This window comes from Harpia harpyja, chromosome 13, assembly GCF_026419915.1.
Source record: "Harpia harpyja isolate bHarHar1 chromosome 13, bHarHar1 primary haplotype, whole genome shotgun sequence".
Lineage (NCBI taxonomy): Eukaryota > Metazoa > Chordata > Aves > Accipitriformes > Accipitridae > Harpia > Harpia harpyja.
This window is the reverse complement of record NC_068952.1, coordinates 18,373,924-18,400,939: the sequence shown is the minus strand read 5'-3', so window position 1 is coordinate 18,400,939 and position 27,016 is coordinate 18,373,924. Positions and strand designations below refer to the sequence as shown.

General features: G+C 38.3%; 1 protein-coding gene across 2 annotated transcripts in view; it reads left to right on the top strand.

Annotated features, from left to right (window-relative positions):
* Nucleotides 1–27,016, top strand: part of BABAM2 (BRISC and BRCA1 A complex member 2) — a 179,185-nt gene that overhangs the window by 13,539 nt on the left and 138,630 nt on the right. For both annotated transcript variants that reach the window (XM_052806382.1, XM_052806383.1), the window contains exons 3-4: nt 6,421–6,497; nt 18,806–18,900. In XM_052806382.1, coding sequence (XP_052662342.1) covers nt 6,421–6,497; nt 18,806–18,900 — 172 coding nt within the window. The remainder of the gene's footprint in view (nt 1–6,420; nt 6,498–18,805; nt 18,901–27,016) is intronic.

Below are 27,016 nucleotides of genomic sequence, written 5' to 3'. Positions count from 1 at the left end.
CCGTTAGAGTAATGTAAAAGCAAAGATGTGCCTTGTCTGATTTTTTTCTTCTTTCTTCAGAAATTGAATTCACATTAGAATTCAATCTATGTGATTGAGAGATTATTAGGTTCTAACTCATTACAAAGTAATAGATAATCAAATGGCAGTTGTGAAAATATGAAACAGGGCCTTGAATCTGACAGGAGGGAAAGGAGATGAAGTAAATCCAAAGCATGCATCTGCCACTCCCTCATACTCTTCTCTAAAACTTTGCTTATGAGTTCCAAGGATTTGGGGTACAGCTGGTCTTACAGTATAATGAAGTAGTGCCTTTTCCTTGCCTGAACATGTGACAGAAAGGTAGTTTATGATACTGTGAATTCACTAGTTTATTTACCAAAACATAGTCTACTCGAGTGTGCATTATGAGTGTTATCCCATTGCAATTTTCTTGTTTCTGTTCATTTTTCAATCACTCCTTCATTAAAATTTCCATTTTCTGTTTCTATTTTATTCTTTTGCGGAGTATTTGCACCATGTGTAGTTTTTAAAGGGAGTTAAAGGCAATTACCTCTATGTGTAAAAACTTGCTTACAAAGGTAATCAGTTTGATTATAAAAGATGTCTCTGAAGCATCTAAAGCATGTTTGTAAAGCATGTTTTGCTGAAAACTTTCCTTTGTCAGTTGTTAATTATTTTTCTTAATTTGTATCATAATTAGCTCCTCGAGACCCAATAATGAGCTCCTACCCTAAACTGTAGGGATTTTACGAATGGAAACTTTTGAGATAATCTGTTCTTCAGAGCTGTTTTTTTCAAGTACACTTGCAAGTGTATTAGATGTGGTCCTGGTTATCAGCTCTGTCTTTCTATTCCTTTTTGTGGTGGCCCTTTCCAACCCATTCTACTATTGTGACTGGAAAAGAGCAGTTCTAAAATCAGCCTTCCTAGGCTAAATGAACAGGGAGTTTGTGATGCTAAACCCCCCCCCCCACAATCATGTGGGGTTTGTATGGGCTTTCATTTAATGTAGAAGTTCTCTGAGATGATTTCAAAATACATATATGTGTGCTTCCTCAGTTTCCCTCATAGAGGCTGGGCTGGATGTCTGCCTCCAGCAGAGGCAGCTGTAAGTTGGGAGATTGCAGGACACCTGCCACAAGATCGGGACAGATGTGAAGATTTGTAGTTCTAGAAGCAGGCCCAGAGCTCTCCCCACCTGCAACATCTGCTTTGGCAAACTGTCACTCATATTAAGTAAATCTACATTTTCTTATAACATACAGCTGCTGTGTTTGTTTTACTAATGACGGTAGTCATTAGATGCTTTTGTATAGTGTTTCTAGTGAAAGCAGCTTGCTGGCAGCTGAATTAATTTTAAATAGTTATTTGAACTTCACTTATTAAAAGAAGCAAATCTGCCTATGGGTGCAGAAGAGAAGCAAGGGGTTGTTTTCCTAGGGTATGTGTTCTGCCTAGCATCCCACTTCTTTCTAAAAGTACAGATTAGTATGATGAACTTCATACAAGAAAACATAAATATGTATGTAAAGGAAGAACAGCACTTACAGTAGATGAAGTTTTTCTTGGGAATCTAGTTGACATATCTGGAGACACTTTGGAATTTCCCAGTTGATAACTATGGATTGAAATGCTGTTGCAATTATGGAATATCATCCATACCAACAGGATTCAAAAACATCGTCGTTATCTGTATTGCAATACCAAAAGTAGTCTTTGTGTATAGTTTAATTTTAGACTAAGTTTGAAGAAGCCAGCTAGGGTACAAATGAGTTTTATGAAAACAGTGGGTTTATCTATTGGGAAGTTCTTTGGAATAATGATCAATTGGCTTTCAGATTTTAAAATTTTAATTAAAATATGTATGTGATTAGTGATCAGTCTAAATGTAACTGGATTTTTATTTCCCCAAAGGAGTGGTGTGTGTCTTTATCTTTTACAAGTACAAATCTCTCTCTCTCATATGTGTAATACATATGTTTGTATAAAGAAGGGGAACTGAAGATGAAAATTGGTTGACTAGACTGTCCCTCCCAGTTCAAATTTTGCCTGATTGACAGAATTTTGTTTGAATCTGTTGGTTTTCAGCAGCAGCTGCTCAATACTCTTCTTGTGTATTTGCAGGCCTATGGGATCCTGTAAAGCTTTGTGCACTGTTGCTGGGAGCTGCAGTATGATACAAGTTTTCACCATCAGAGTCAGCTCTCTAAAATGTGATTTTCACCATTTTTCTGTTTCCTGATCCTTGCAAAAAACCTGTCACCTGCTGGCCTCCCTTCCACTCTCCTCCCCCCTCCGTACACTTTAATTATTCTTTATGCCTCTGTAGATGACTTACCGATCTGTTGTGAATTCTGCAATTAATTCTTAAATGGGATGAAATATTGTGTCTTCAAGGAACACTGGAGCAGATTTCCATCTACAGAAATGGGAGGAAAGAAGAATCTAAAGGCATGGACAAAAGCTGTTCTACGTGAATTTAACATTAAGGTGTTTTTCTTAGCAAATGCCACAATAAGAGTTTTGGGTGGAGTTTTGAGTTTGCTGCCCCTTATTACTAAAAAGGGATTTACCTGTCTTTGCCTCTGAATTATTGTCGTGGTTTAACCCCAGCCAGCAACTAAACACCACGCAGCCGCTCACTCACTCCCCCCCACCCAGTGGGATGGGGGAGAAAATCGGGAAAAGAAGCAAAACCCGTGGGTTGAGATAAGAATGGTTTAATAGAACAGAAAAAGAAGAAACTAATAATGATAATGATAACACTAATAAAATGACAACAGAAATAATGAAAGGATTGGAATGTACAAATGATGCGCAGTGCAATTGCTCACCACCCGCCAACCGACACCCCGCCAGTCCCCGAGCGGCGAATCCCTGCCCCCACTTCCCCGTTCCTATACTGGAATGGGATGTCACATGGTATGGAATACACCGTTGGCCAGTTTGGGTCAGGTGCCCTGGCTGTGTCCTGTGCCAACTTCTTGTGCCCCTCCAGCTTTCTCACTGGCTCGGCATGAGAAGCTGAAAAATCCTTGATATTAGTCTAAACACTACTGAGCAACAACTGAAAACATCAGTGTTATCAACTTTCTTTGTATGCTGAACTCAAAACACAGCACTGTACCAGCTACTAGGAAGACAGTTAACTCTATCCCAGCTGAAACCAGGACAATTATATTTGACTTTTGCTGACAAAACCTTCAGCCTCTAAACCCCTGACTAAATTGTGTCTCATCATTACTAAAATACTAATTTTCTTCTTTAGCCTCTTGCATTATGAAGGGAACTTGACCTCCTTTTTCATTAACAGTATCTTTATGAGACATATATAGGAGTAATTAGAAACATATACTGGATATATTAGAGCTGGGAAGGGTTGGGAATACAGCCAGTGGTCAGAACTTTGTGGTGTTGCTCTTTTTATTTGTGTATGTGTTGTTTTTTAGCAGTGTTCTCCATCAGGGTATCCCTAATGCTCTGTGAAGCTTTCTTGGCTTTTACATTAACAGCCTGGTGAACAAAAAAAGTTATCTGTTATCCAGAAAGTACTGAACCTCAAGAACCACAAGTGTAGCAGCTTAAGCATCATGAGATTAAAGAAGCTTTTGCATCTCTGACTATTCAGGTTAGGCAGTCTCAATATTAACTTCCTGAGATTATGGAGGTGCCTGCTTTCGGCTGGGATAGAGTTAATTTTCTTTCTAGTAGCTGGTATAGTGTTATGTTTTGGATTCAGTATGAGAAGAATATTGATAACACACTGATGTTTTCAGTTGTTGCTAAGTAGTGTTTAGACTAAGTCAAGGATTTTTCAGTTTCTCATGCCCAGCCGGCAAGAAGGCTGGAGGGGCACAAGAAGTTGGGAGGGGACACAGCCAGGAAAGCTGACCCAAACTGGCCAAAGGGGTATTCCATACCATGTGACATCATGCCCAGTATATAAACTGGGGGGAGTTGGTGGTGGGGTGGGTATCGCTGCTCAGGAACTAACTGGGCATTGGTCGGCAAGTGGTGACCAATTGCATTGTGCATCACTTGTTTTGTATATTCCAATTCTTTTATTGTTCTTCTTGTCAGATGTGATGTAAGCCCTAGAAATGACTTGAAAGTAGATGATAATACTTTCATATCTAAAGCTGTTAAATTCATCCACAGCCATTAAAACACCCTAAGAATGGGCACTCCTGTTTTGCTCTTCTCACCTACTAAAACAACACGTCTTTGAAAAAAATATATTCTTTTGTTTCTGTTGCACTGGAGCTCCAATCTTTCATATTCTCAAACTGATTTTACTCCCAGTGAGGGTGATGATGCTTACTGTTCTTGCTAAGCCCTACCTAGATGTAGTTCAAAAAGAAGTAGTACAGATCATTAAATCAAAGTATTTTTCAGCTCTGGTCCTGTCGTCCAGCATGCTGCATTCCCTTTCATGTTGGCATCATCATCAGATTTAATAAACATCATCTCCTTTCCATCATAAGTCTTTCAATGAAATGCAAAGTCGTATTCTACCAGAAGAAAACACAGTCAGTGCATTCTTCCTGGATGAAGCAAGATGTGAACTAATCTTTTTTGAAACTTGCTTTCCAGTTAGCTCTGCACACATCTGATAGCAGTTGTATCTAAATTGTGTTTCTGTAGATTGTTTTGCATGGTGCTCTCACAAAACACTGCAAAAACCTTTCCAAAGTGAAGATAGGACATCTGTTGCTTCCCTTTTATTTGCAAGGACAGTTATCTAATTTCTGTAATGATAGTGAAAAAATGTAGTGTATTCTTGTTGAATTGATGTAGGCTGTTAATTGCATCTGTGTTAGATTCTAGGTGCACACAAGTGGTTTGCTTATGTTTTCTAGTATTTGTGTGGAAACTTCATTTCAGTTAATTGATCTGTAGTTCTGTGGTTGCTTCTTTTTGATGAAGCTATGTGTGGGCACATACTCGATTAAATAGTAAATGTAGCTCGCTGAATAAAAACAATCTGAAGTTAGTGCACGTGATCTCCTTAACTTGCAAGTGTAAAGAGAAAAGAGGCAGTAGAGCCAGCATCTGAGAAATGGCTCTCTGAAGCATTTTGAGTATGTTAGTGAGAATTAACATTGCCCCATTTGCCCTGATGCCTCTTCTGCGGTAAGACAGATAGAGTTGCAGAAGTTACCGTGGTGTTTCTGATAAGGTAGGATCAGAATTTTTGTACTTCCTAGCCTACCCATCTTTTTGATTTTGGCTGAGTATGGCCCAGTAAACATGTCTTTTATTTCATTATATTGTCAGTGGTTTGTATTAGAGCTCTACCAGTGATCTGATATATGAGGCAAGTTATTCTACCTTTGTCTACCTTCTTTTCACTGTTTGTTTTGTGTAGAGTTGGCCAGTTTAGCTTTGAGCTTTAAGTGGCTTGCACCAAATATAGCTCTTGTGCTGGGGCTATAAACAATTCTCAATGATATTAGGCTGGCAAGAAGACTTCTTGGCTATCAGGTTCCCTACATACGGAAAGCAACGAACTGCTAAGGGTTTCCAGTATTTTTGCTACTAGGACCTGTCATATGCCCACCAGCCCACAGTGGTGAGAGCTCCAAGTACCATTCCTGCCAGTGAAACAATTTGTGTCGCTGTTTCTCCTTTTGCAGCTGAGATTTTTGGTTGTTACGCAAAGATTTTGGTACATGACTTAAAAAGTGTGAAAAAGTTGGTCATCTCTGGCCTAGACGCTAAACAGTTTTTCAGTGACTTTTGTGTTCATAAAATGCTCGTTCATCACCATGAGACTCAACTGCTGTTGTAATTGATGTTCCAGATAAACAGGAGACAGGAAATAGTCACAGATCATGAACATACATGCTCAGTTGTCATAACATCAAATACCTGGTTCTGAAACTTGCTCACCTGGAGGCTTACTGTGAGACTTTTCCACAAGGGAAAAATTAAACGTTAAAATAGGTAAAAATGACTAAATATTGGTGTATTAAAACTAAGATTCATCCCAGGTATCTGGATGCCAGGGATAGGGAGCATGTAGCCATGTTATTGTGGCACAGGTAGAGGGTTGTGACCTGCAAAATTCTATACAAAGTAGAGAATTTGATGGCTTCGACTGACTAATTGATATTATTCTAATAACACACTCAAACCATGGCATTTTGTGTCTATATTTTCTGTGTTAAAATGGGAAAGAAGATAGTTGGCACAGATCCTAAAGTTTCTTACACTGTTGTGAGAACTGCTAATCAAAAGAGAATGGGCCTCCTGCATCTTTCCCACCTTTTCTCCTTTCCCAGAATCATAAGGATGAGTATTTCTAGTATTCACATCATCTTTACTATGTCAGTCATTTGTACCCTGTAGAATAATGTTAGCGTCTGCTACCGTCTGTAACTGCTTAGCACATTCTTCTCTTATCTTCATTTTTAGCTGTACATCCTTGACCCCTGGACCTAGCTGTGACCGGTTTAAGCTACATATACCGTATGCTGGAGAAACACTCAAATGTAAGTTTAAAACTATTGCTATTGCATCTTGGCCTTTCTTTCAGTGTTCTGTATTGCGTTGTTTTCCAGTGTGTCTAACTAATTTAATGAGTTTTGAGATACTTCTGTATGTTGTTTTTTCTTAAAGCTTCAGCTCTAAGAACATGCAGCTTTAAGAATATCTAATTTTTAAGATAAGTTTACAGCCTTCCTTGATGTTACAGATTTGAAAATGAGTCCTAAAAGCCAAAAGTAACCCCCCCGTCACGTCCTCCCCCCCCCCCTCAGTATTTCTAATAAAATGTTATGTCTAAGACAATCTCATAACCATTTTTAGCTCACTTATGATTTGTATATGCTTTGTGTTGTTTCTTTCTCTTTTAGGAAGAATTCTTTATTAAGCTCCAATAAAAGAAGTCAGTCTGTTATTTTATTAGGTATCTCTAAACAATTAACTGGTATAATTGACCAGATTAGAGAAATGTAACTTCGTTTTTTCTGATTTTTTGGTGTGATTAAATCCTCCTTACCCTTGGAGGATCTGTAGATAGCTGGCTCATTTTCCCACTCATCAATTAGTTTGTGTTTTGTTTCAAAGGGTTAGAATAAAATCTGCTTTTGTATGTTTTTAGAAGGTAAAAAACAGTTTCCTAAACACTTGAGTTGCTGAAAAATGGTAAAGTTGTATTTTTTTTTTTTTTTTTTATCTCTAACAACTGAAATACGAGAGAGGATGAAGAATTTCAGATAAAGTAAAACTTAAAGCTTGGCAATTTTAGATTTAGGGCAGCCCTGGTGAAACCACATCTGGAGTACTGTGTCCAGTTCTGGTCTACCTAGTACCAGAAAGGCATGGACTTACTGGAATGAGTGCAGCAAAAGACGACAAAGATGATTGAGGGACTGGAGCATCTGTTGTACAAGGGGAGGCCAAGAGGGCTGGGGCTTCTCAAGAAGAGAAGGCTCAGGGGAAATCTTACCAAAGTGTATAAATACCTGATGGAGGGGAATGAAGAAGATAGAGCCAGGCTCTTCTCAGTGGTGGTCACTGAAAAGAAATGGTCACAAACTGAAATACAGAAAATTCCATTTACATGTAATAAAAACCCTTTTTTGCAAGTATGGTCAAACAGTGGACCAGGTTGCACTCAGAGCTTCTGTAGCTTGTATATCTTTATCCTTGGAGATACTCAAAACCCAAGTGGACCCTTGGTAGTCTGCTCTTGTTGACTCTGCTCTGAGCTGAGGGATTGGACTAGGCAGTCTCCAGAGGTGCTGTCCAACCTCAGCTATACTGTGAGTCTGTGAAAATATGCTGTCTGGAGGAGCAATTACTTAGTGTGAGCAGAAATGTTAAACATTTAAAACACACACTGCTTTGATAGTATCCATTTAGTTGTATTCCTTCTGTAGTAGTTTTTCTTGTCATAATGTAGTGCACTGGAAGCCTTTCTCCTTTATGAACAGAAGTCAACACAATTAAACTTCTTACCATTAGAAGTATTTTAAAGCTTCCATTTGGCTCCTATAAGGAAAGTTGTCATTCCCAGAAATTGGTTCGGAAGTTTGCTCATGTGCTCAAGAGAGGAGGTGGTCATAGTAGACTGATACATGAGCCTATTTTAGCTATTCTAAAAGTATGAAATCATGGCTGAAGAGCCTTACTAATAATTCTTTTCCAAAAGATAAAAATGGAATAAGTCCTAGCTGGCAGTTATTTTAAGAAAAAAAAAGAAAAAAAGACGTGGCTATGCATTTATTCAGAATTTTTAGTAAGTAATGGTTCTATTATATGAAGCCAGCTACCCTACCAAGTAGATTTTTTTTTGCCCTTATTTAAACGTGTTTTTTTTTAAATTGTAATATTGTGTAGCAGACTCAATCTGTTGAGTCTTGATGTGTCCTGCAATGTGTACTAGATTCTACCTGAGACTTGTTTGATGGCTACGATCAAGATGCAGCAAAAAGAAGCTTAATTGGATGATGTTGCTCTAGAGAATGGAATCATATTTTCTGTGGGACTGTAGTAACTCTCTCATTTATCACCATATAGGGCCCTGTTATTACATTCCGAGAGCTTTAAGTCTTGTTTTTAAGTAGAGGCTAGAATTGCTCCTGATTCATAAAGGAAAATTAGTAGATTAAAATGCCCATGTGCAAGGACATAGGCATACAGACTACACTAATACACTAAATGACTGTAGTCCAGTTAAAGTACCTAGAAATATGATTATGGACTATGCGTTAAGCTTCAATATTGAGAAATCAGCTCCCCCCCCGCAGTTCTTAGATTTTTGAGTGTCACGTAAGCAATTAAAAAAAAAGAACTATAATGCTAGTGCTGTTTTCCACCTTTGCAAAACCCAAACCACACAATTTAACCATGCTGTATATTTTAATATGACCAACTGAAAGTGGTGTAAACAAGTGTATCTTTTCCAGAGGTACCTAATAATAGCAGTGAATTCAAGTAATAATAATCCTCCACATTTCAGCATTACATGTTTGAAAATGCTGTGCATCATTCAGTCTCACAGCATGTGGAATAAATAGTAATGTGAGCAGATTCAGGAAAGCTTTAATAATTTTGTGTTTAGATCTATAATGATGGCAGGGGAAGATGGCCATGGTGTGCAACCAGAGATTTGTAGATACTTTGTTGTAGGCTGTTGCTAGATATGTTATCTTTCAAGGGCAGAATATTTCTGCAAAGGAAAGTTGCGAAATCTGCCAGAATAAAAAGATTGGCTGAAAACGTTCAGGATCTCCAGTGTAGGTCTTCATTATGTGGTGCCCAAATACAGGCTGAAGTGTGTAGTTCCTTTGTGGTTTGTGTTACATCCTCTTTGCAACAGATCAGATCTTTGCATATCATCAATCATAACCGCTGCCACTGCACAAATACCCTAGTATGAATCCTACTGTGTTGAAAACTGTTGGTATGCTAGTTTAGAGAAGTATAACTGCAATAGTCACAGTCCTGTTTTCCAAAAGACCAGGAAGTTTCACTGTTTTTTGAAAAAGGGGAAAGTGTACTTGCAGGCAATGCAGTGGCTGATTACCTGTAGTGTAAAATAATTGTTTTGTTAGCTTCAGTAAGATCAAACATCCTGTGAGCTAAGAATGGCTTGTTGGTAATTTTAATACATTTTCTTGAGATCCAGTTAGCTGTTTAATCATTTTTTTTCAGATGTCACGTTCACCTTAATTCTTGCATGTATTCTGAGCTGCTGGAATGTTACACTGAACATTTACTCAGCTCCGGCTGGGAACATTGGAGATACCCACAATTTTATATTGGAGAAAATATTGTGTCAGTGTTGGAGATAAATTTGTTTGTCATACTAATTTTCTTCCATCACACTTCAGAAATTTTTAAATGGTGCTTTCAGAGAGACACTTTATTTTCTTCTGTAAGGGAAACCATAAAATTTGTGTTTTCATGGCCAGAAATGGTTGGAGAACTTGAGCTTACTCTTACTAGACTGTCAATTAAAATCTGAGACAGCTGTATTGTTTTTATTAGTTCACCTAGCACTCAGTGCTGGTATATTAAACTCAGTGCTTTTCTTTATGTTTGAATTATTCAAAGCTCTTAATAGGACTTTTAACTCTAAGAAGACTGTCTGTAATACCCTGTAAGAGGTTGAATCTGTGTTCCAAGTACAAAATTTATTCTAAGCACTCTGGTATGCAGAGCTGTCCTTTATTGCTAACTGGACAGCTGTATCTGCTGGGTAAAGTTCGTTATCCTTTCTGGGAGAAGTATTTGTGTATTTTGACGTGAAGCATTTTGTAACTCTTGCAGACATATTGGTCTTTCTTGCTAAAACATCAAGGCAGATGTCACAGTAGAAATTGTCAGGATAAGCAGAGTTATAAGCTGTAATAGTCTTTATTGAATAATATTAATAATTAAAATACACCATTAAGAATCAGTTCCTTGGTCACTGTAATTTTGTTTCAGCAAACCCTAGAATATCTTGGGTTTGACTTTCTATTTTCACTCAAGCTTTCACTGCTGCTTGCTACTAAGAGAGCCTGACTCTTATGTTTTTATGCCTGTGCTCTTCACATTTTCTTTTTCAGGCACTGATGCCTCCCTCCCTCTCCGTCCTTGAGTGCTGTCATCTGGAATTTCACAGTGATTAAACAATGTGTTGCCCTTGCGATGCTACTGTTCTCTGTGGCCTCTTGAACTCTAGTATTTTCATCTTCTGTCTGATTTTCACTGTTTTTCTGTGAGTGGATTACAGTTATGGGTTCTACTGCCACCACTTTGGTTTCCTTGATCCCGAAGAACGTTTCTTTTGTCTCGTTTGAAGCTTAGTTATTCTTTTTTTGCTTCTGATTTTTGTTTCTTAGTTTCTTACTCAGTTACAGACCTTAAAGGGGGGAAATTACAGTTTTGCTGCCTAACTAGTCTAAGAATATTGCCCATATTATACTGTACAGAATTTAATTTGCTTTTATTCCTTGATGGAACTCTTTCAGTAAGTTCATCTAGTTTTCCTGTGGCTTTCTACTTTAAGGAAGTAATTGGAAACAAAATGATAAATAAGGAGAAGAGTCTGACCTCCTTGTTGCCCTTTTGTAAAGGCTGCTTTGCAGATTTGTTTGCTAAACAATTGTTTATTGTGCCAGTCAACAATTGTAAAAGTGTTTTTACAAGTTATTGTAAGATTCAAGATTCTCATAACTAGGTTCCTGCAATGTGTGTGCCAGTCTTCTCTGCACCTTTACGTTATTTTGCATCTGTTGTGGTTTAGTTGAGGCTCTTATGGGAAGGACTTTTTGGTTGCTGTAATTCAGATTATACTTAGGTGATATCATTACCTATATGGTAAGTGTCTTTTTGCTGGGTCATGCAAAGTACCAAAGATTTTTCTGGGCAGTATGTTTTCTGAAGTTTTGCTGAGTCTTGCTTTACGTGGCAGGAGTAATGAATCTTCTTCCTTTGGTAACCTGTTTGTTATCTAATGAACGTGCCTAATGGGAAATGTTGAGAGAATCAGTCTAATCTTTTAATTATATTTATTTCTTCTTAGAATACAAAGTTTACAATATTTTCTCCTTTTAAATAATCACTTTCATGTGAGTGGTTTGGGGATTTTTTTGATGCTTTTCCTCATGTTCTGGACTTCCTTTGAGCAAGTTAATTACAGAAGTTTTTGCAGGTATAAGTCTTAAATAGTAGATTTCTGCATCAAGAGAAGTGACCTTACAAGTATCTATGTACAACTGTGGTCTTACAGAGGTTTAAAAGATTTTAGGTTAGGCCTGCACATTGGTATTACCATGGTGCCTTCCTACTTTGCTCTTTCTTCCTTTCTTCTCCTGTTTGGGCTGCAGTTACTGGTGATGGTTTACAGTCCATTTGCTTGAATGTATTTGTCCTTAACTTTCACCTTTCCTTTCCTCACCTACTGAGTGTCTCTGTTATAACTTCTCCAGTGTTGCCTGTCTTTAATTTCTACCAATATCTTGTCCTCTCTTGTATTACCTGTTGTTCTCATCTTTGTCCTCTTCAATTCTAGTACTAAAATTTCTGAGAGAGCAGTTGCCTTGCTACAGAAGTGCAAGTAACTAAGATTGTCCCGCTGCCTTCTTGTTCAGCTTGGGATGCAGCTCATTTACTTTTACTCCATTTTGCAGATTTGCCCACTTTACAACAGAACATACTTTCTCTTTATGTACACAGTCTTACACATCTTTTTTTTTTTTTTTCTTCTCCTACAGCAGCATTTGTCAGTTGAAGTTAAAGGAAAAAAACCAAAACAGACCTGCAACTCTTTGCCCAAGAACCAAATAACCGTCCTGCAAATCCTTCCTATACCTTTTTTCTTTTATTGGAAAAGTGGGACTTGATTCACTTGCCTAACTATAGGTGTCTAACTCTGAGGTTCCCTAGGGTATCTTGCTTGGCCTTTTCAGCTGCTGATCCAAAGGGCACTGATCTCTCTGAAGAACCTTGTGTCATAGCTGCCATAAACGTGCCCTGAGGCATCTCACTAAACTTTCTGCTTTTCCTTTTCTGATACCTTGATTCGCATGTGAAGTTAGAAGTGAAGCTGAAAAGCATCCTGGCTTTTTGCTACCAGATGTTGTCTCAAAGCTTCAGAAATATTTCTGACTTCCACTAAACAACCTGTAAAAAGTTGAAGCTACACTTGGTTTAGTGTAATAGGACTATTGTTTATGGGCAGGTGAGCAAAGGTCCCACAGTATTCCCAGACACCATTTGAGGGTAGCTGTCCTCCCCTGTGGGCAAAAGTCCTGCTTCAACAGATGATTTTAAGAGGAGCTTCTGAGGTTTAATTATCCTTCTCTACTTGAGAGAAGAATAGCCTGGCAGCGGCAGCACCACCGGAAAAATAGAATTACCCCTGTGTCTTCTTCCAGTAGTAGTTTTGTATTTACCAAAGTTGTACTGTCATTTCAGGAGCTGTATCTTTCTTGCCAACCAATTAATAAGAGGCTCTATAGGTAGTGTATTACTACATTTGACTTAAAGCCTGTAGAGCAAAAATCTTTAGGGTGGAATCCAGTAACAAGTCAGCAGGTCTGCATTTAGTTCACTTAAATCCTTTCATACTGCTGACTACCCTGACTTAGTATCTTGGTTGCAGATCGTAGCGAATAACTGATTCTTTTTGTACCTGTAAAGACAATTAACAACGGCTGGTTCAGGTAAGAATTTGTTTATAGAGGGGACTGCTCAGTGTTTTGAGTCTACAATTTGTGTGGTTACTAGAAAAGATAGGTTAGCATTTTGAATAAATGGATAATATAATTCTCCTTACTATCTTTTTCTTTTTAATATTCAACAACAGCAGTTTCTTCATTTTCCCAAAAATTATTCTGCACAGAGGATTGGTCACTTGCATCAACACTGTTCTCTATTAGCTGTGAATGCATTTCATGATCAAGTTGCATTTAGATTTTTTATTTGTTTCTTAAAAGCCGAATGGCTTGATCTCCTTCATATGATGAATTCCATTCAGATTGGTCTAATTCCAGGCTGCAGTGGACACACACGTTTATTCTACGTACTTAGTGCTGACTTAGAAATTCTTGGGGTCAGAAAAAGCTGAAGAATATAGATATCCTTTCAAAAGTAGAGTTTAGGGAGCTAACTGATATGTTGCTTCCTAATTTTGCTGCCCTTAGGTAATCGGGGATGTTAATGCTGTGGCACTCTCAGTACAACATCTTTCAGTACTACCAAATTTACAGTATGGTTAAAAAAAGAAGGAAAAATACCCCCAAAATGAAGTTACCAGGAGAGGAAAAACTGTATGTAGCATAGGCCAGTGGAAAGCAACTGTAAGGATTTAAGAAATACTCAGTTTCAGAGTTACACTTATCTTGCTTGTAGTCAATCCTTACCGCTTTGTTAGACTTGCTTATGCATTTTGATAGATGAGAAAAGAACAGTATATGTGTGTGTGTTAAAAGAAATGATAGATTTAAGTATTAATATTTCTATCTTTTTGTCTATTGGGAGCATATTAACTTTTCCTTTGAAATCCTGTAAAGCAAAATATTTCAAAATTTAATTCTGTTTGCCCTAGGAGAGAAAAGGAAGAGAAAGTAATATTTTTGGATAATGAAAAGCAAAAGATGTATAGTATCCGTTTTCTTCTAAATTTATCGTTGACTCCATGGCTTTAACTTTATTGAAATAATTTTAAATTCTGTAGTAGTATTTAATTGGAAATGTAATTCCACTGAATTATTGGCTAGTACATCTACAGAAATGAGATAAATATGATCTCTGTCAGGAGGTTTTGCTTGCATTGTTCTTACACTGGAATGGTCACGGTCAGTAGCGCTGTGGAATGCCACACGGTTTGCCTTCTGTCAAGGGAATAAGGGCAAACAGAGTTGGAACATGAGAAATTACTTTGTTGCTGGAGATGCAAGGAAAACATTATTTGTTTCATTTAGGCGAGAAGGGGAGAGAATGCAGGATTATTTTGTTTTTTTGGTCGTTTTGCTTTCAAAATTAAAATGGTAACCATTCTTAGACTCTAAGCACAATAATTTTGCAAATGGCTTTATTGGTTAAAAATCTTATGTTTTCACCCCAGCACAATTATATTTGCAGAGGGTAAGCCACAGGTATTATCATGTCAGTATTAAATAAAGTAGTTGTTAAAAAAAAAATGGATATATCTACTAGGTCAGCACAAACTGGTAGCTGGTGATTCAAAATATTTAGCACCTTATATTTTGTAAACTCACTGCAGAGACTAGTATTAATATTTACGTGAAGTAAAACCAGATTGGCTGTTGTGTTGGCCATTGTGATTCTTTAAATACCTTTTATTTGAGTGTATAGAAGTGTTTTTTATTTATGCGTCATAGCCCTGCCAAGCAAACTGTTAACTGCAGTTTTAATTTCTCTGGTTTGTGGCATGTAACAAGAACAAAACTTGGATTTAGGATTGATTCCCTTAGTCTTTAGTCAGACTTGTAATGGTGTATTTTTGTTGAAAATATATAATTTATGAAAATATAGCTCATGCTCATAGTTGCAAATAGGCCAAAGTCATTCCTTGGTACCTAAGCTCTCTAGAGTCAAAGGTGTTACTTTTTCTGCCCTAGTATTGTAAATTAAGCAAGGCATAAGAGAATGGAAGGGGAGAGGATGGAGCAGAAAAGTTACAGAGGCCAGGGGTCACCCGGGTGAATGTCTAATATGGTTCAAAAAAAGGTTCTTTTTTTCTTTCCTTTTAGCAACTAGATGAATGTCTTTGGATTCATGGCAGAAGTGAGAGTTAATAGAATAAGATTTAACTGAGGGGATGCTTTTTTTTTTTCCTTTTTGAACACATGAAAAAATTGTTCTAAGGTCAGACCTTATCATCTTCGCTAGTAAGAGGCTGTATTTAACTGATGAACTGAAGACCACTGATAATAGAGAAGCACTGCTCTTTTCTAACTGTTTACATGGAAGTGAAACACCATTTTGTTGTGAACTTTTTTGTCTTTATTGATTGTCACCCAGCCTGTGTGAGGTTTGATTGTAGCAAATAAATTAAGGTTTACATTTGTTAAAAAACCTATGGTACTGTAGGAAGGAGAGTGTTAATGATTCATTAAATGATGTGTTTCTGGTTTAGTGAGAAAATCAGGACAACAGCATGATTTTTTTAGGTTCTGCAGGGTTGTAAAATGTTTTGAGTATTGTCTCAGCACTAGTGTTTTGTGACTGATTGATTACCAGGCACTGAAATAATAGTTTTGTTTATTTTGAAGCCTGGAGAACCCTTCAGCCATGTACTATGTAGCCTTCTGGAAAATGACTATACTATAGAGAAAAATAATCTTGTGATATACATTGGCTTTAATGCTGATATATTTGGTCTCAAAATGACTTGTACTAAAGGGACTTGGGAATTTCGATTTGTGGCATGTTTACCCTGGGCAACTACCTAGAAGCAGTTATAGCAATTATAAGTAGTAGTAACAGAAAATATCACAATATTAATTTTGACTCTGGATTCTGTCCCTTGTACTGAATAGTTCTTTGATATCAATAGGTCATGAAAAATTTTTAAACCAAAATTCCTGCACAGTTGGTCACTCGCTGTAGATAAGGAGTGATACAACACTAATATTCAGTGGAAGAAGGGGTGTGATGGAAGGTAGTAAAGAAGAACTATGAGCATGTGAGAGAGGTAATAGATCTGTTTGGCCAGCTGCAGCTATGAGGTGGCTGACCTCAGTGTGGCCACACCTCACAGCTGAGTGGTCAAAGAGGGTACTGTCCCCAGCTGTTGGCCCTGGTCCCAGAGCAGGAATCACTGCATGGGATATGCAGCTGACCTGAACCCTGAATTGTAAAAGTTTACCACCTAGCATGTTAAACTAATAATGCCAATTTTTATTTACTGTCATACTTGAGCACTGTATATGATTATGTTCTGGAAGGTGCTGTGAGTTCTTTTCACTTCATGTTGCTGTAGAACTGAAAACGCTGGGGAAAAAAAAGTTTGTACCTGCTTGAATCTTCACACTGCACCTACTGTCACAGCTCTCCTGAGGTTCACCTGTTACTGTGTAGCTTGCAGAGGTGAATACAGTTTATTGCCAATGTCACTCTAAGCAGAGTCTTGGAGCCACCTCATGATGTAAGGTTCTGTAATAGTTTTTCACTAAATCAAACATGGAGGTGTAACATAAAAAATATGCAGTTACTTTGATCCTTCTTTTATTCTCAGCAGCTCTTTGTAGCATTTATGTAGTTGGAGTGCAGCTCGTAGTGAGCTGAGCTGTAGCTGTGAGTCCTCTGTTTTTTCAGCTCTTTTAAAGCTGGAATGCAGAGAACAAAAAGCATGCAACTAGCAACTGGGATGTGAAAAATGTGTGTTAAATGAGCTACTTAGCATCACCTAAGAATGTGGCAAAAACACAGATACAATTCTTTCCTTCAGAGTAGCATTGGGCTACCTAAGTCACAGGCCAGGCTTTTTCATTGTGCTGTGTTCTAAGTTATTCATAATGCCTCTTTATGAAGCAAAGCTCAGTCAAAGAATGTATTAAGGTGCTATCTCCTTCAACATGTAACCTCAAGAGTTGCCTGCTCTGTACATAGAAATTGGTGAGGTTGTTGTAAAGAGCCATACAAGACTTTTTAATTGTAGTAAATATGAAGAAAAGGGTTGAGTTACGGTGGCATAGGAACTGTCCAGTCTAGTAAACATCAACTTTTCTGAATTCTTCATTGCTGTATTACAGTTTAGGCAGCCTAGTAATTATTTTCTCTTACATAATATAGGTGCATTTCCTGTTGTAATTTTATGTGGTTTCGTCAAGAATTGGTGCCTGTTTTGTTCTTCTTTTAAATGAAATAAAAAATTGATTTTATGTTGACTGTGTTGGATATTTTAAGTGGCAGACCTCTGCTCTTTCCTGCACCCCATACTTAACACATGTTCCTGACATTTGAGAAAGAGAAAGGAAGGTAGGAGTGCAGACAGGAGAAACCCACACTGTGCTCTACTGAGTCGCATGATCAGTGAGTTCATGATTTGGAGCGATACTGTAGAGCATACCTATCCCAGACGGGCTGTTGGCTTCTTGGTCATGAGCCCTCATCCTCTGCAAATTAATCTTTATGGCATCCTTGCTTCCAGCTAGAGCCAAGATAAGTTTACAGAATATTAGAAATTAAAACTGTCATGTTGAATGTCTTGAGATGGTGACATCACTGAGCCAGCGATGTGATGTTTTAAGATTTGTTCAGCTAATGCTTTTCTCTAGTTCTGCATTCATAATTTTTGGAAAAAATAAAAAGTGGTTTAACTTTCTCTGAACAAAATTGTTTATAAGGTGTACCACGCTGGTTTTACTTTGCTGTGTAGATTTAAACAAGTGGTAACAAATAGTAGGTACTGACTTCTTTCTTCTAATGCCTGCTACCTCACAAATCTGCTTTATGCAAAAGCTCGGAGTTGTTCTTTCATACCTTTATAAAGAGGAAAGAGTGATTGGGAGGTAGACAAGTAATGCTAGATACCTTTTTTTTTTTTTTTCCCCTTGAATTGTGGGTGTTTTTTAAGAGCTCACATGTGGATGGCTGCTTCTTGACCTATATGAATTCTGAAGTATGTTTACTAGTGAAGTAATATAACCCAAATTTCTTTGAACTGTCACATCAGTAATTAATTGTATATCTTGTGACACTGGCAAGATGAGAACTCAGTGCCGAGCTGTGATGAAGTTTTATATTTTTAGTTAATTTTAGTCTCTCCATTTATATGTGTAATACTGCATTTCTCTTGGCCAGAATTTGGATAATTGGAATTATTCCTATAGAACTGCGTATTCTTCCTTCTAAGAGTTGTGAGTGGCAAGGAGAAGAGGGAGTAAGTGCTACTAAGTTTTAAAAGCTCCAGTATTTTGAAAATCCTGATCTTAGTAGTTTGTGTTTGACTTTGACTTAATATGCAAAACACAGCAATCTAAATGTAGTACTTTTTTAAAACAAGATCACTTTTCCAACTTGGTGTTTTGAGGCAACCCTCAATAGTGTTTGAATTGCCATTTGAGATATGAAGCAATAATGCATTTCATGTTTCATTGCTTGCAGAGGCGGAAGAAGCTGCGCCTCAGGAATTTGACTTCATCCCCCCAAACATCTGATGCTTATCTTGCATGTGAATTTTTGTAAAAATTATATGGCTATATACATGAAATATATTTAACGTAGCGATCAAATTTTACATTAAAAATGTGTATCATATGTACAATATTTTATTTATTTATTTATAAGCACATACATAAGTGAAAACACTGTTTGCACTTTTATTACTTTTCAGGGGATATAATTTTCAATGCTCACTATCCTGACCTGCCACCAGATTTTATCTTTGGAGAGGATGCTGAATTTTTGCCAGATCCTTCTGCCTTGCATGTAAGTACTTCACTGTTTGAGAACCTTATACCATGCAAAGAGACTTGGCTTTTTTAGAATAGTTTCAGCAATAGGAATTTGCTAACAATGCAGAATAAAGAAAAAAACCCCAACTTTCATCTCACTGTTATGTAAGTATAAACACTTTGTCTTCTAATAATCCATAAATGTAAGGGTTTTTAAAAATATTTTAATCAAGACAAGATGAAATTTACAATAACTGTTCAGAATATCTTTAAAAAAATGTCTTTTTAATATCTGTCCATCCTAAAAGATGATCTGTTTCAGCACAAAGAATTGCTCTATTGTGTCTTTGAAAAGCATTTCGTTCCAGAAAAAGTAGCACAATGTTGTGTAGTGATGTTGATTTTTTGTTTTCCAATGAGGAGGGATAAAACCAGGTTGTATGTTGTTGAAACCACTGTGTCAAAGAAAGATATCTGCTCACATGTGGTAGCATTACCATAAAGACAAAGAAATGCCCCTTTAAAAGTTGGGAGGGTCAAAAATTAACTTAATGAGAAAATATTTTTACACAATCTTATTACTATAGAAAAAGGAACACCACAACCTGAAACCAAGCATTTTGTTCACTATTCAAAATTAGCCTCAAGTAGTAAAGCCTTGTTTGAAGAAGCTAACAATGGTTATACTTCTAAAATGCTTCTCTCTCAGATGTTACTAGTAGTTACTAAAGCCATATTAAGGTATTTTGAAACCCAGAGTGTTTTTCTCTTTTACTTTCCCCCTATCTTTGGACTTCATTCTGCTGCCTTTGCAGACCTGCAGCTTTGTTTCTGAGTCAACAGTATCATTTGTCAATAGGGTTTGGGCATATTTTTTCCAATATGTGTCCAGTGCCTGTGGTTATGGTGCAGAACTTGGCTGTGTCAGAAAACTATGCCTTTTCCATAGAGCTCTGCTGCAATTTCTGCTCGGTCACCCACACAGTAGGTTATGATCTCATTTCTTTTTTTTCTCAAAAGTTTCAGCTTTTATTAGAAAGTTGACCCAAAAAGCAATTGACACTTTTAAGTATATTTTATTATATTGGCTACCTGTAAGGGTATATGGGAATCACTGGCACAAACAGGCACCTGGGAAATGTCTTTTAATTGAACTTCTTATGGCTGAGGGCCTTGCTAGAGGAGAGGCTTTTTGCATAGTCCTCTCCTGCAGCCTCTCTGGTGCTTTATTAGCATGGCTCCAGTGCAGGTGGGTGATTGATGAGGTATGGGAGCTCCCCAAAGTAAGTCAGAGGCTGTCATGCTCTACGTTCAGTTTTGGGGTACAGGTGTCATGGGGGAAGAATGTGAGGCAGTGGCCACAGAACTGAACATGTCCTTCATATGTGACGTGACAGATGTGGTGTTTTTTGGTTTTAGCTGTATTCACTTCACATTAAGTTATATTGAAAAACTACACAATCTTAAAAGAATTGGTTTTAATAACTATTTTTAGCATACCTAACAGAGTTTTTAAAAAGTGAGTGTCTTATTTCTTTGTTTCCCCCAATCACTTTCCTGTTAAACTCACAAAATCCTTTCGGAAGGTTGCATGGTGCTGCCTAATAGCTATTTTGTTAGGCTCATTTATATAAAAGGTTTTACTTTATATGACAATTCTAGAATTGTTTTCACACTCTTTTATTTACCAGTTCTGCTATTCTCCCCTTTTTCTGTTTTGTAGTTTTGCAATCTTACAACCTCCTGAGAAGTATTCACACTAGTAACTGGTTTCGGCAGTTGATATTAAAGGAAGAGCAACACTTTTTAATGTGCTGGAAAGCTGAAATTAATAACAAATAACAAATGAGATATTAAATAAAGATAATTTGGGGCATCTTGCAGAAATGCTGTTCAGATGGAGTTTGATAAGGTGCCATATTTCTCATGTGAAAAGAAGTCACCAGCACTAGTGATCCACAGGGCAACCTGCAAGGATAAAAACATCCTTAGTTTTCTTTCTTTCTTACATTGTTCATTAATGATACTTCTTTTGGGAGTGTCATCTTTGGAAAGCGGCTTGAAGAGCCATTTGCTCCTTGACACATAATGAGATATTAAACAGTCTATTTTAAAATTAATTAAAAACAAACCAAAGAAGAAATTTGCAAGCCAACAGCTTTCCTTTGGTCATTATGCCTTGCTATAGTATTCACTATGTAAATGTAACCTTTTTTGATAAGGTCCTTGGTCATTCTCCTGCAGTCCATCCTGATGTTATCAGAGCGTGTTATCTCTGCCTTGCAGCTATAGTCAATGTGGTGTATTTTTGCATTCGCCTTTTAATGTTCAACATGGTTTGCGAAGTCTTTCTTCAGAATGTTAAGAATAACTTGCTTATTATGCTAAGTATTTTAATAACTCCCTCTTTTCCACAGATCTTAGAGCTGTTTAAAGAAGATAATTTTTATTGAATTCTAAGATATTAGCAGAATTTTTAAATGTATTAACATATCTTTCTACTGACTAAAAATAGGTTAGCACATTGAGTGTAATTTAATGCTCTTAATCTTGAGCAATCTTCAAATACTTTTGATGCAACAGTTCCTGGCAATCAAAACAGAATCTACCATTCACAAAAGCATGTAGATGGTATTAAATGAGGAGTGCAGTCTCTAAGTAGTAAGCCGCCAGATCTGTGGGAATTCTGACACTGAGCCTTCCTGTGCTGCTCTCATCTGCCTGTCTTGTTTTCCAAGAAGAAGTCATCACATGCTGTTACATAGCTTGAGTCAGGCATTATGCTTAGCTTGAAATGAGAACCAGGTACTCCAGATTCCTCAAGCTCATGTGGCTGTAATAGAGGCTGTCAGCAGACCTCCCTGAAGGCATTTGAATGGCTGTGCTGCAGATCGCATCAGTCACTCCTTCAGTTTTCATGGCTGTGGGTAGACCTTTAAGTTAGATTTTCATCTAAGCATGGTAACAGGTGTACAGTTAAGCAGCTGTTAGCCAGACAGCTAAAACAAGATGCAGAAATACTGCATTTTAAAAAGTAGATGCTGTAGCTGAAATCGTCATACTGTCTTTTTTTTTCTCCAAAGAATTCCTAAATGGTTGGGCCTGTGTTTCAGCAGTGGGGTGATATGTTGAGCACTCGTGTTATAAACAGAGCTCATCAGCTGCTTTGTTAAATTGGTATTGCAGTTGCGGAATCAAGTTGAAAATGCTCATTGAAACTCGGCTTTGTTTCTATGTCTTGCACAAATATTAAAGTCACTTCAGTTTGAAACTCAGGTTGAGTTTCAAGTTCAGCACTGCAAACTATATGCTTCAGTACGTGCCTTACCAGAAGTAGTTACTCTGCTGGTTGCAGTGTCTGATTGTGTGTATTTTGATCTTCTAGAGGATGTAGAGATTGAGGAGCAACTCAACAGAGGTGCAACTGTTCCTTTTTGTGATACAGTTTTAATTAGTCACAGGGCTAAATTCTTTAGGTTGGTGATGCTATTCATGCTCAAAACATTATCAGAAATAAACATATTTATTTTTTATTTCCATTAAAAATGTCCTCACCTATCATATGCATTTGATACTTGTGTGTATAGTATGCATAAATAAAATCAGCTTCTCAGAATCTAAATAGGAAAGTTCTTCCCTGCTCTAGTGTTTATTCATTTTGGATGACAAGTATTAGAAATGTATTTTAAAAACAACCTATGATTCACTCCGTTCTGATTAAAAATTCAGTTGGCACAAAACAAGATTAGTGATTGTGTATGGATGAGATTAATTTGAAGCTCATTACAATGATGCCAGTTTGAGTAGCAAGAATTGTTTGTTATGTTAGCCTAGTTGATTGTTAATGTGAGCCAGGTAACTGAAGTGGCTATGCAAAATGTTAACCCCATTTTTCCAATGATTTTGAAGTATATTCTGTTTGGCAAAGAGGAAACAATAGCAGTATATGCAAGCTGTCAGTTTAAGGATTTGGGTTTTTTAGCATTCTACTTCAGGTTTCCAGCTAGTCTCCCCAGAGTTATTCTGCCCATCCCTTGCTATCAAAAAGGCTTAGTTAGCCTTAGTGGGGATGGAGGCAAGAGGACATTAGCATTTCTTAAAACCCACTAAGTGTTGAGTGTGTCCCTATGGGCTAGTATATATGGGAATACTTAGAGCTGCATTTGTGTGGGAGGAGACCTTTGCCATCACAGAACTTCAGAGTGTGGGCCACTGCAGTTCTCATGCCAGTATGTAACGTTGGGAAGATTGTTTCCCCTTGTCTAATTGTTAATACGAAGTACAGATTTCAGTCATTGTGGAGCTGATTCAGCTAATTGTGCTACTCAAGTGTATTGGCTGTTATGCTCTATATCTTGTGTAGAGCAATGCTCATTTTAAATTCTTGTATTTGTAGTTATTAATTATTAGACTCCATATTTATCATTTGGCTATATGATTACTGTCATGAATGCCATGTTGTTTTCTGTGGCTGTGTTCAAAATCTTAATCATTATTACTGTTGATGTGCTGAGCTAGTTGATGAGTAGTGCAGAGGTCTTTTAAATATCTCCTTCTTCCATAATTGTTCTTCATTTACAGTCAGGTGCATGAGAGATGTTTACCAGCATCAATTGTTCCTATGCTCACAGTAGCTACAAAAAAGCCCAAACACCCCTTATATTAGCTAATGCCACTTAACTATTTTGTTCTAAAAAGTCTGGCTGTTGTATTGTTGGTAAAGATGCAGGTGTTGTGTTACATAGTATGAAAGCCCCTACATAAGGGCAATGAGAGTGATGGCTTTCAGACTATGACTTCAAAGTTGCAATGGTGGGTTCTCTTTGTCTGGGAAATGTGTGGGTAAGCTCGAACTATTTTTAGCATTACTATCTCTTCTGCTTGCTCAATTTGGGATGGCAGCAGCAGATTTCATTCTTCGACCCCTAACCTACCACTCTTGTACTGAAAGCCTTAAATTACTTTGGTTTCAGTTGAACTTGGAGAATTTAAGTGAAACAGAATGCAGGATTGGATCCTGCATTTTATTACAAGTTTTTTTCCTTATTTTGAACTTCTTTATATTCACATTTTTTGTGTTCGCTTTTCAGTCATGTCTTGACATTGTATGTCAAAATGTGTTTGTTTTTTTTTTAATAAACCAGTGCTATTTACTGTTTAATTCTCCAAAACAAATGTGAATTCTGAAAACTGTTTATTCCTGTCCTTCTATATTGATCCTACACATTTGTATATGTGGGGGATGTATGTATGTGTGCACATATATGTGATAACCTATATATAAGGTTAGGTTCTTTATATGCATACAGTCACTGAGGCCTTGCTGAGGTTAGTCTGGTATGGATAGGCAGTGGTGACAAAGTTACATTTTATACCATCAGAAGAGTAATTTCATTCAGGAACCTCCCCAGCAGAAAGATCTTTTGGCTGGTATTGTTGGCATTTATGGTATACGTTTTTGTCCGTGTTTTCAAATGGTAGAGCTATGCCAGTAGAACATACCTTGTTAGGCCAGACCTGAAAGAATCTAATTTTGAGTGTATTTTTGTCTGGTTTTGGTGTCTGAGCTCCATACAGTTCCCCCAGGGAATCCTCACTTGTTTCTTTGACCTAGCTAGTGTCGTGGTTTAACCCCAGCCAGCAACTAAACACCACACAGCCGCTCACTCACTCCCCCCCCACCCAGTGGGATGGGGGAGAAAATTGGGAAAAGAAGCAAAACCCATGGGTTGAGGTAAGAACGGTTTAATAGAACAGAAAAGAAGAAACTAATAATGATAATGATAACACTAATAAAATGACAACAGTAATAATGAAAGGAACAAATGATGCGCAGTGCAATTGCTCACCACCCGCCGACCGACACCCAGCCAGTCCCCCGAGTGGCGATTCCCTGCCCCCACTTCCCCGTTCCTATACTAGATGGGACGTCCCATGGTATGGAATACACCGTTGGCCAGTTTGGGTCAGGTGCCCTGGCTGTGTCCTGTGCCAACTTCTTGTGCCCCTCCAGCTTTCTCGCTGGCTGGGCATGAGAAGCTGAAAAATCCTTGACTTTAGTCTAAACACTACTGAGCAACAACTGAAAACATCAGTGTTATCAACATTCTTCACATACTGAACTCAAAACATAGCACTGTACCAGCTACTAGGAAGACAGTTAACCCTATCCCAGCTGAAACCAGGACAGTATCCACCCCTTATTCTATACCATTGAAGTCACGCACAGTTCCCATACCTTTAGTTACATCCTGATCAATCATCATCACCTTTCCATCCCTTTAAGACATATGAACAATTTTATATATATATATATATATGTATACACACACAGACATATCATTCCTTTAGTTCATGGGTCATGTTCATAAAATGTTCATTGAGTTCATTTAGTTTCCGACTCTGGGCTCCATCTGTCATACCAGTCTTTCTGGGCAGGAGGGATGGTGCAAAGTCCTCTCAGTCGGTAGAGCAGAATTGGGCTTCAGTGCGGTGTGACAAGCAGGTGACATTTGGCGCAGCAGGAGGATGGTGTGCACCGTTGGATTGTTGCATGCTGGAGTCAGTTCTGGTTCCATCACTACTGCGCTTTGCTCAGTTTTATCACAGTTCTTTTCTTGCTTGATCTAAGTGATTCTTACTATAGTACTATGGATATAGCACATAACAATTATAGTAAGGATAACATACAGTAGCAGGGTTATATAGCAACTAATATACAGTTTAATTCTGGCTATTCTCACCTAAAATTAAATCCCCTTGAGGCACACATCGGACTTCCCCATCTTTTCGCATCACCCACCAAGTGCACCCAGGCCCTTGAGCAAAAGCAATCCCACGAATGGGTTTACCTTTGCCTGAGGCAGGAGTAACCCAGACTGTCTTCCCTAACCCAAAGACTTCTGCCGTGTTGCCCCATACGATGATGTCATCAATGTATTGCAGGTGTTCCGGAGCTTCACCTTTTTCCAGTGCAGTCTGGATTAGTCCATGGCAAATGGTGGGGCTGTGTTTCCACCCCTGGGGCAATCGATTCCAAGTGTACTGGACACCCTCCAAGTAAAGGCAAATTGTGGGCGACACTCTGCTGCCAGAGGGATTGAGAAAAACGCATTAGCAATGTCAATTGTAGCATACCACTTGGCTGCCTTTGACTCTAGTTTGTATTGAAGTTCTAGCATATCTGGAACGGCAGCACTCAGCGGTGGCGTAACTTCAGGCCGCGATAGTCAACTGTTAGTCTCCACTCCCCCATTTTGCACGGGCCATATGGGACTATTAAAGGGTGAGCGAGTTTTGCTGATCACTCCTTGGCTCTCCAGTTGGCGAATCAACTTGTGGATGGGAATCAGAGAGTCTCGGTTGGTGCGATATTGGTGCCGGTGCACCGTCGTGGTAGCAATTGGTACTTGTTGTTCTTCAACCCTCAGCAACCCCACAATCGAAGGGTCTTGAGAGAGACCAGGCAGGGTAGACAGCTGTTCCGTGCCCTCTGTCTCCAAGGCAGCTATACCAAAAGCCCATCGATACCCCTTTGGGTCCTTAAAATACCCTCTCCTGAGATAGTCTATGCCAAGGATGCACGGAGCCTCTGGACCAGTCACAATGGGGTGTTTCTGCCATTCATTCCCAGTTAGGCTTACTTCAGCTTCCAATACAGTTAACTCTTGGGATCCCCCTGTCACACCAGAAATACAAATGGGTTCTGCCCCTTCATAACTTGATGGCATTAAAGTACACTGTGCGCCGGTGTCTACTAGAGCCTTATACTCCTGTGGGTCTAACGTGCCAGGCCATCGAATCCACACAGTCCAATAGACCCGGTTATCCCTTTCCTCCACCTGGCTGGAGGCAGGGCCCCTCTAATTCTGGTCAGAGTATGCAGTATTCACTTCTCGTAAAATTGGCTCAGAATTCCCTTCAAGAGGATCAGAAATAAGATCAGCCCTTCTAACTCTGTTTGGAAACCGGAGCGGCATTTTTCCTGGTAGAATCCCCTTTTGTGGTGTTTTTTCCTCGCAGCTCACGTACCCGTGCATTTAGGACCGAGGTAGGTTTTCCATCCCATTTCCTCATGTCCTCTCCATGATCACATAAGTAAAACCACAGGGCACCTCGCGGTGTGTACCTTCTATATTCTCTCTCTTGGG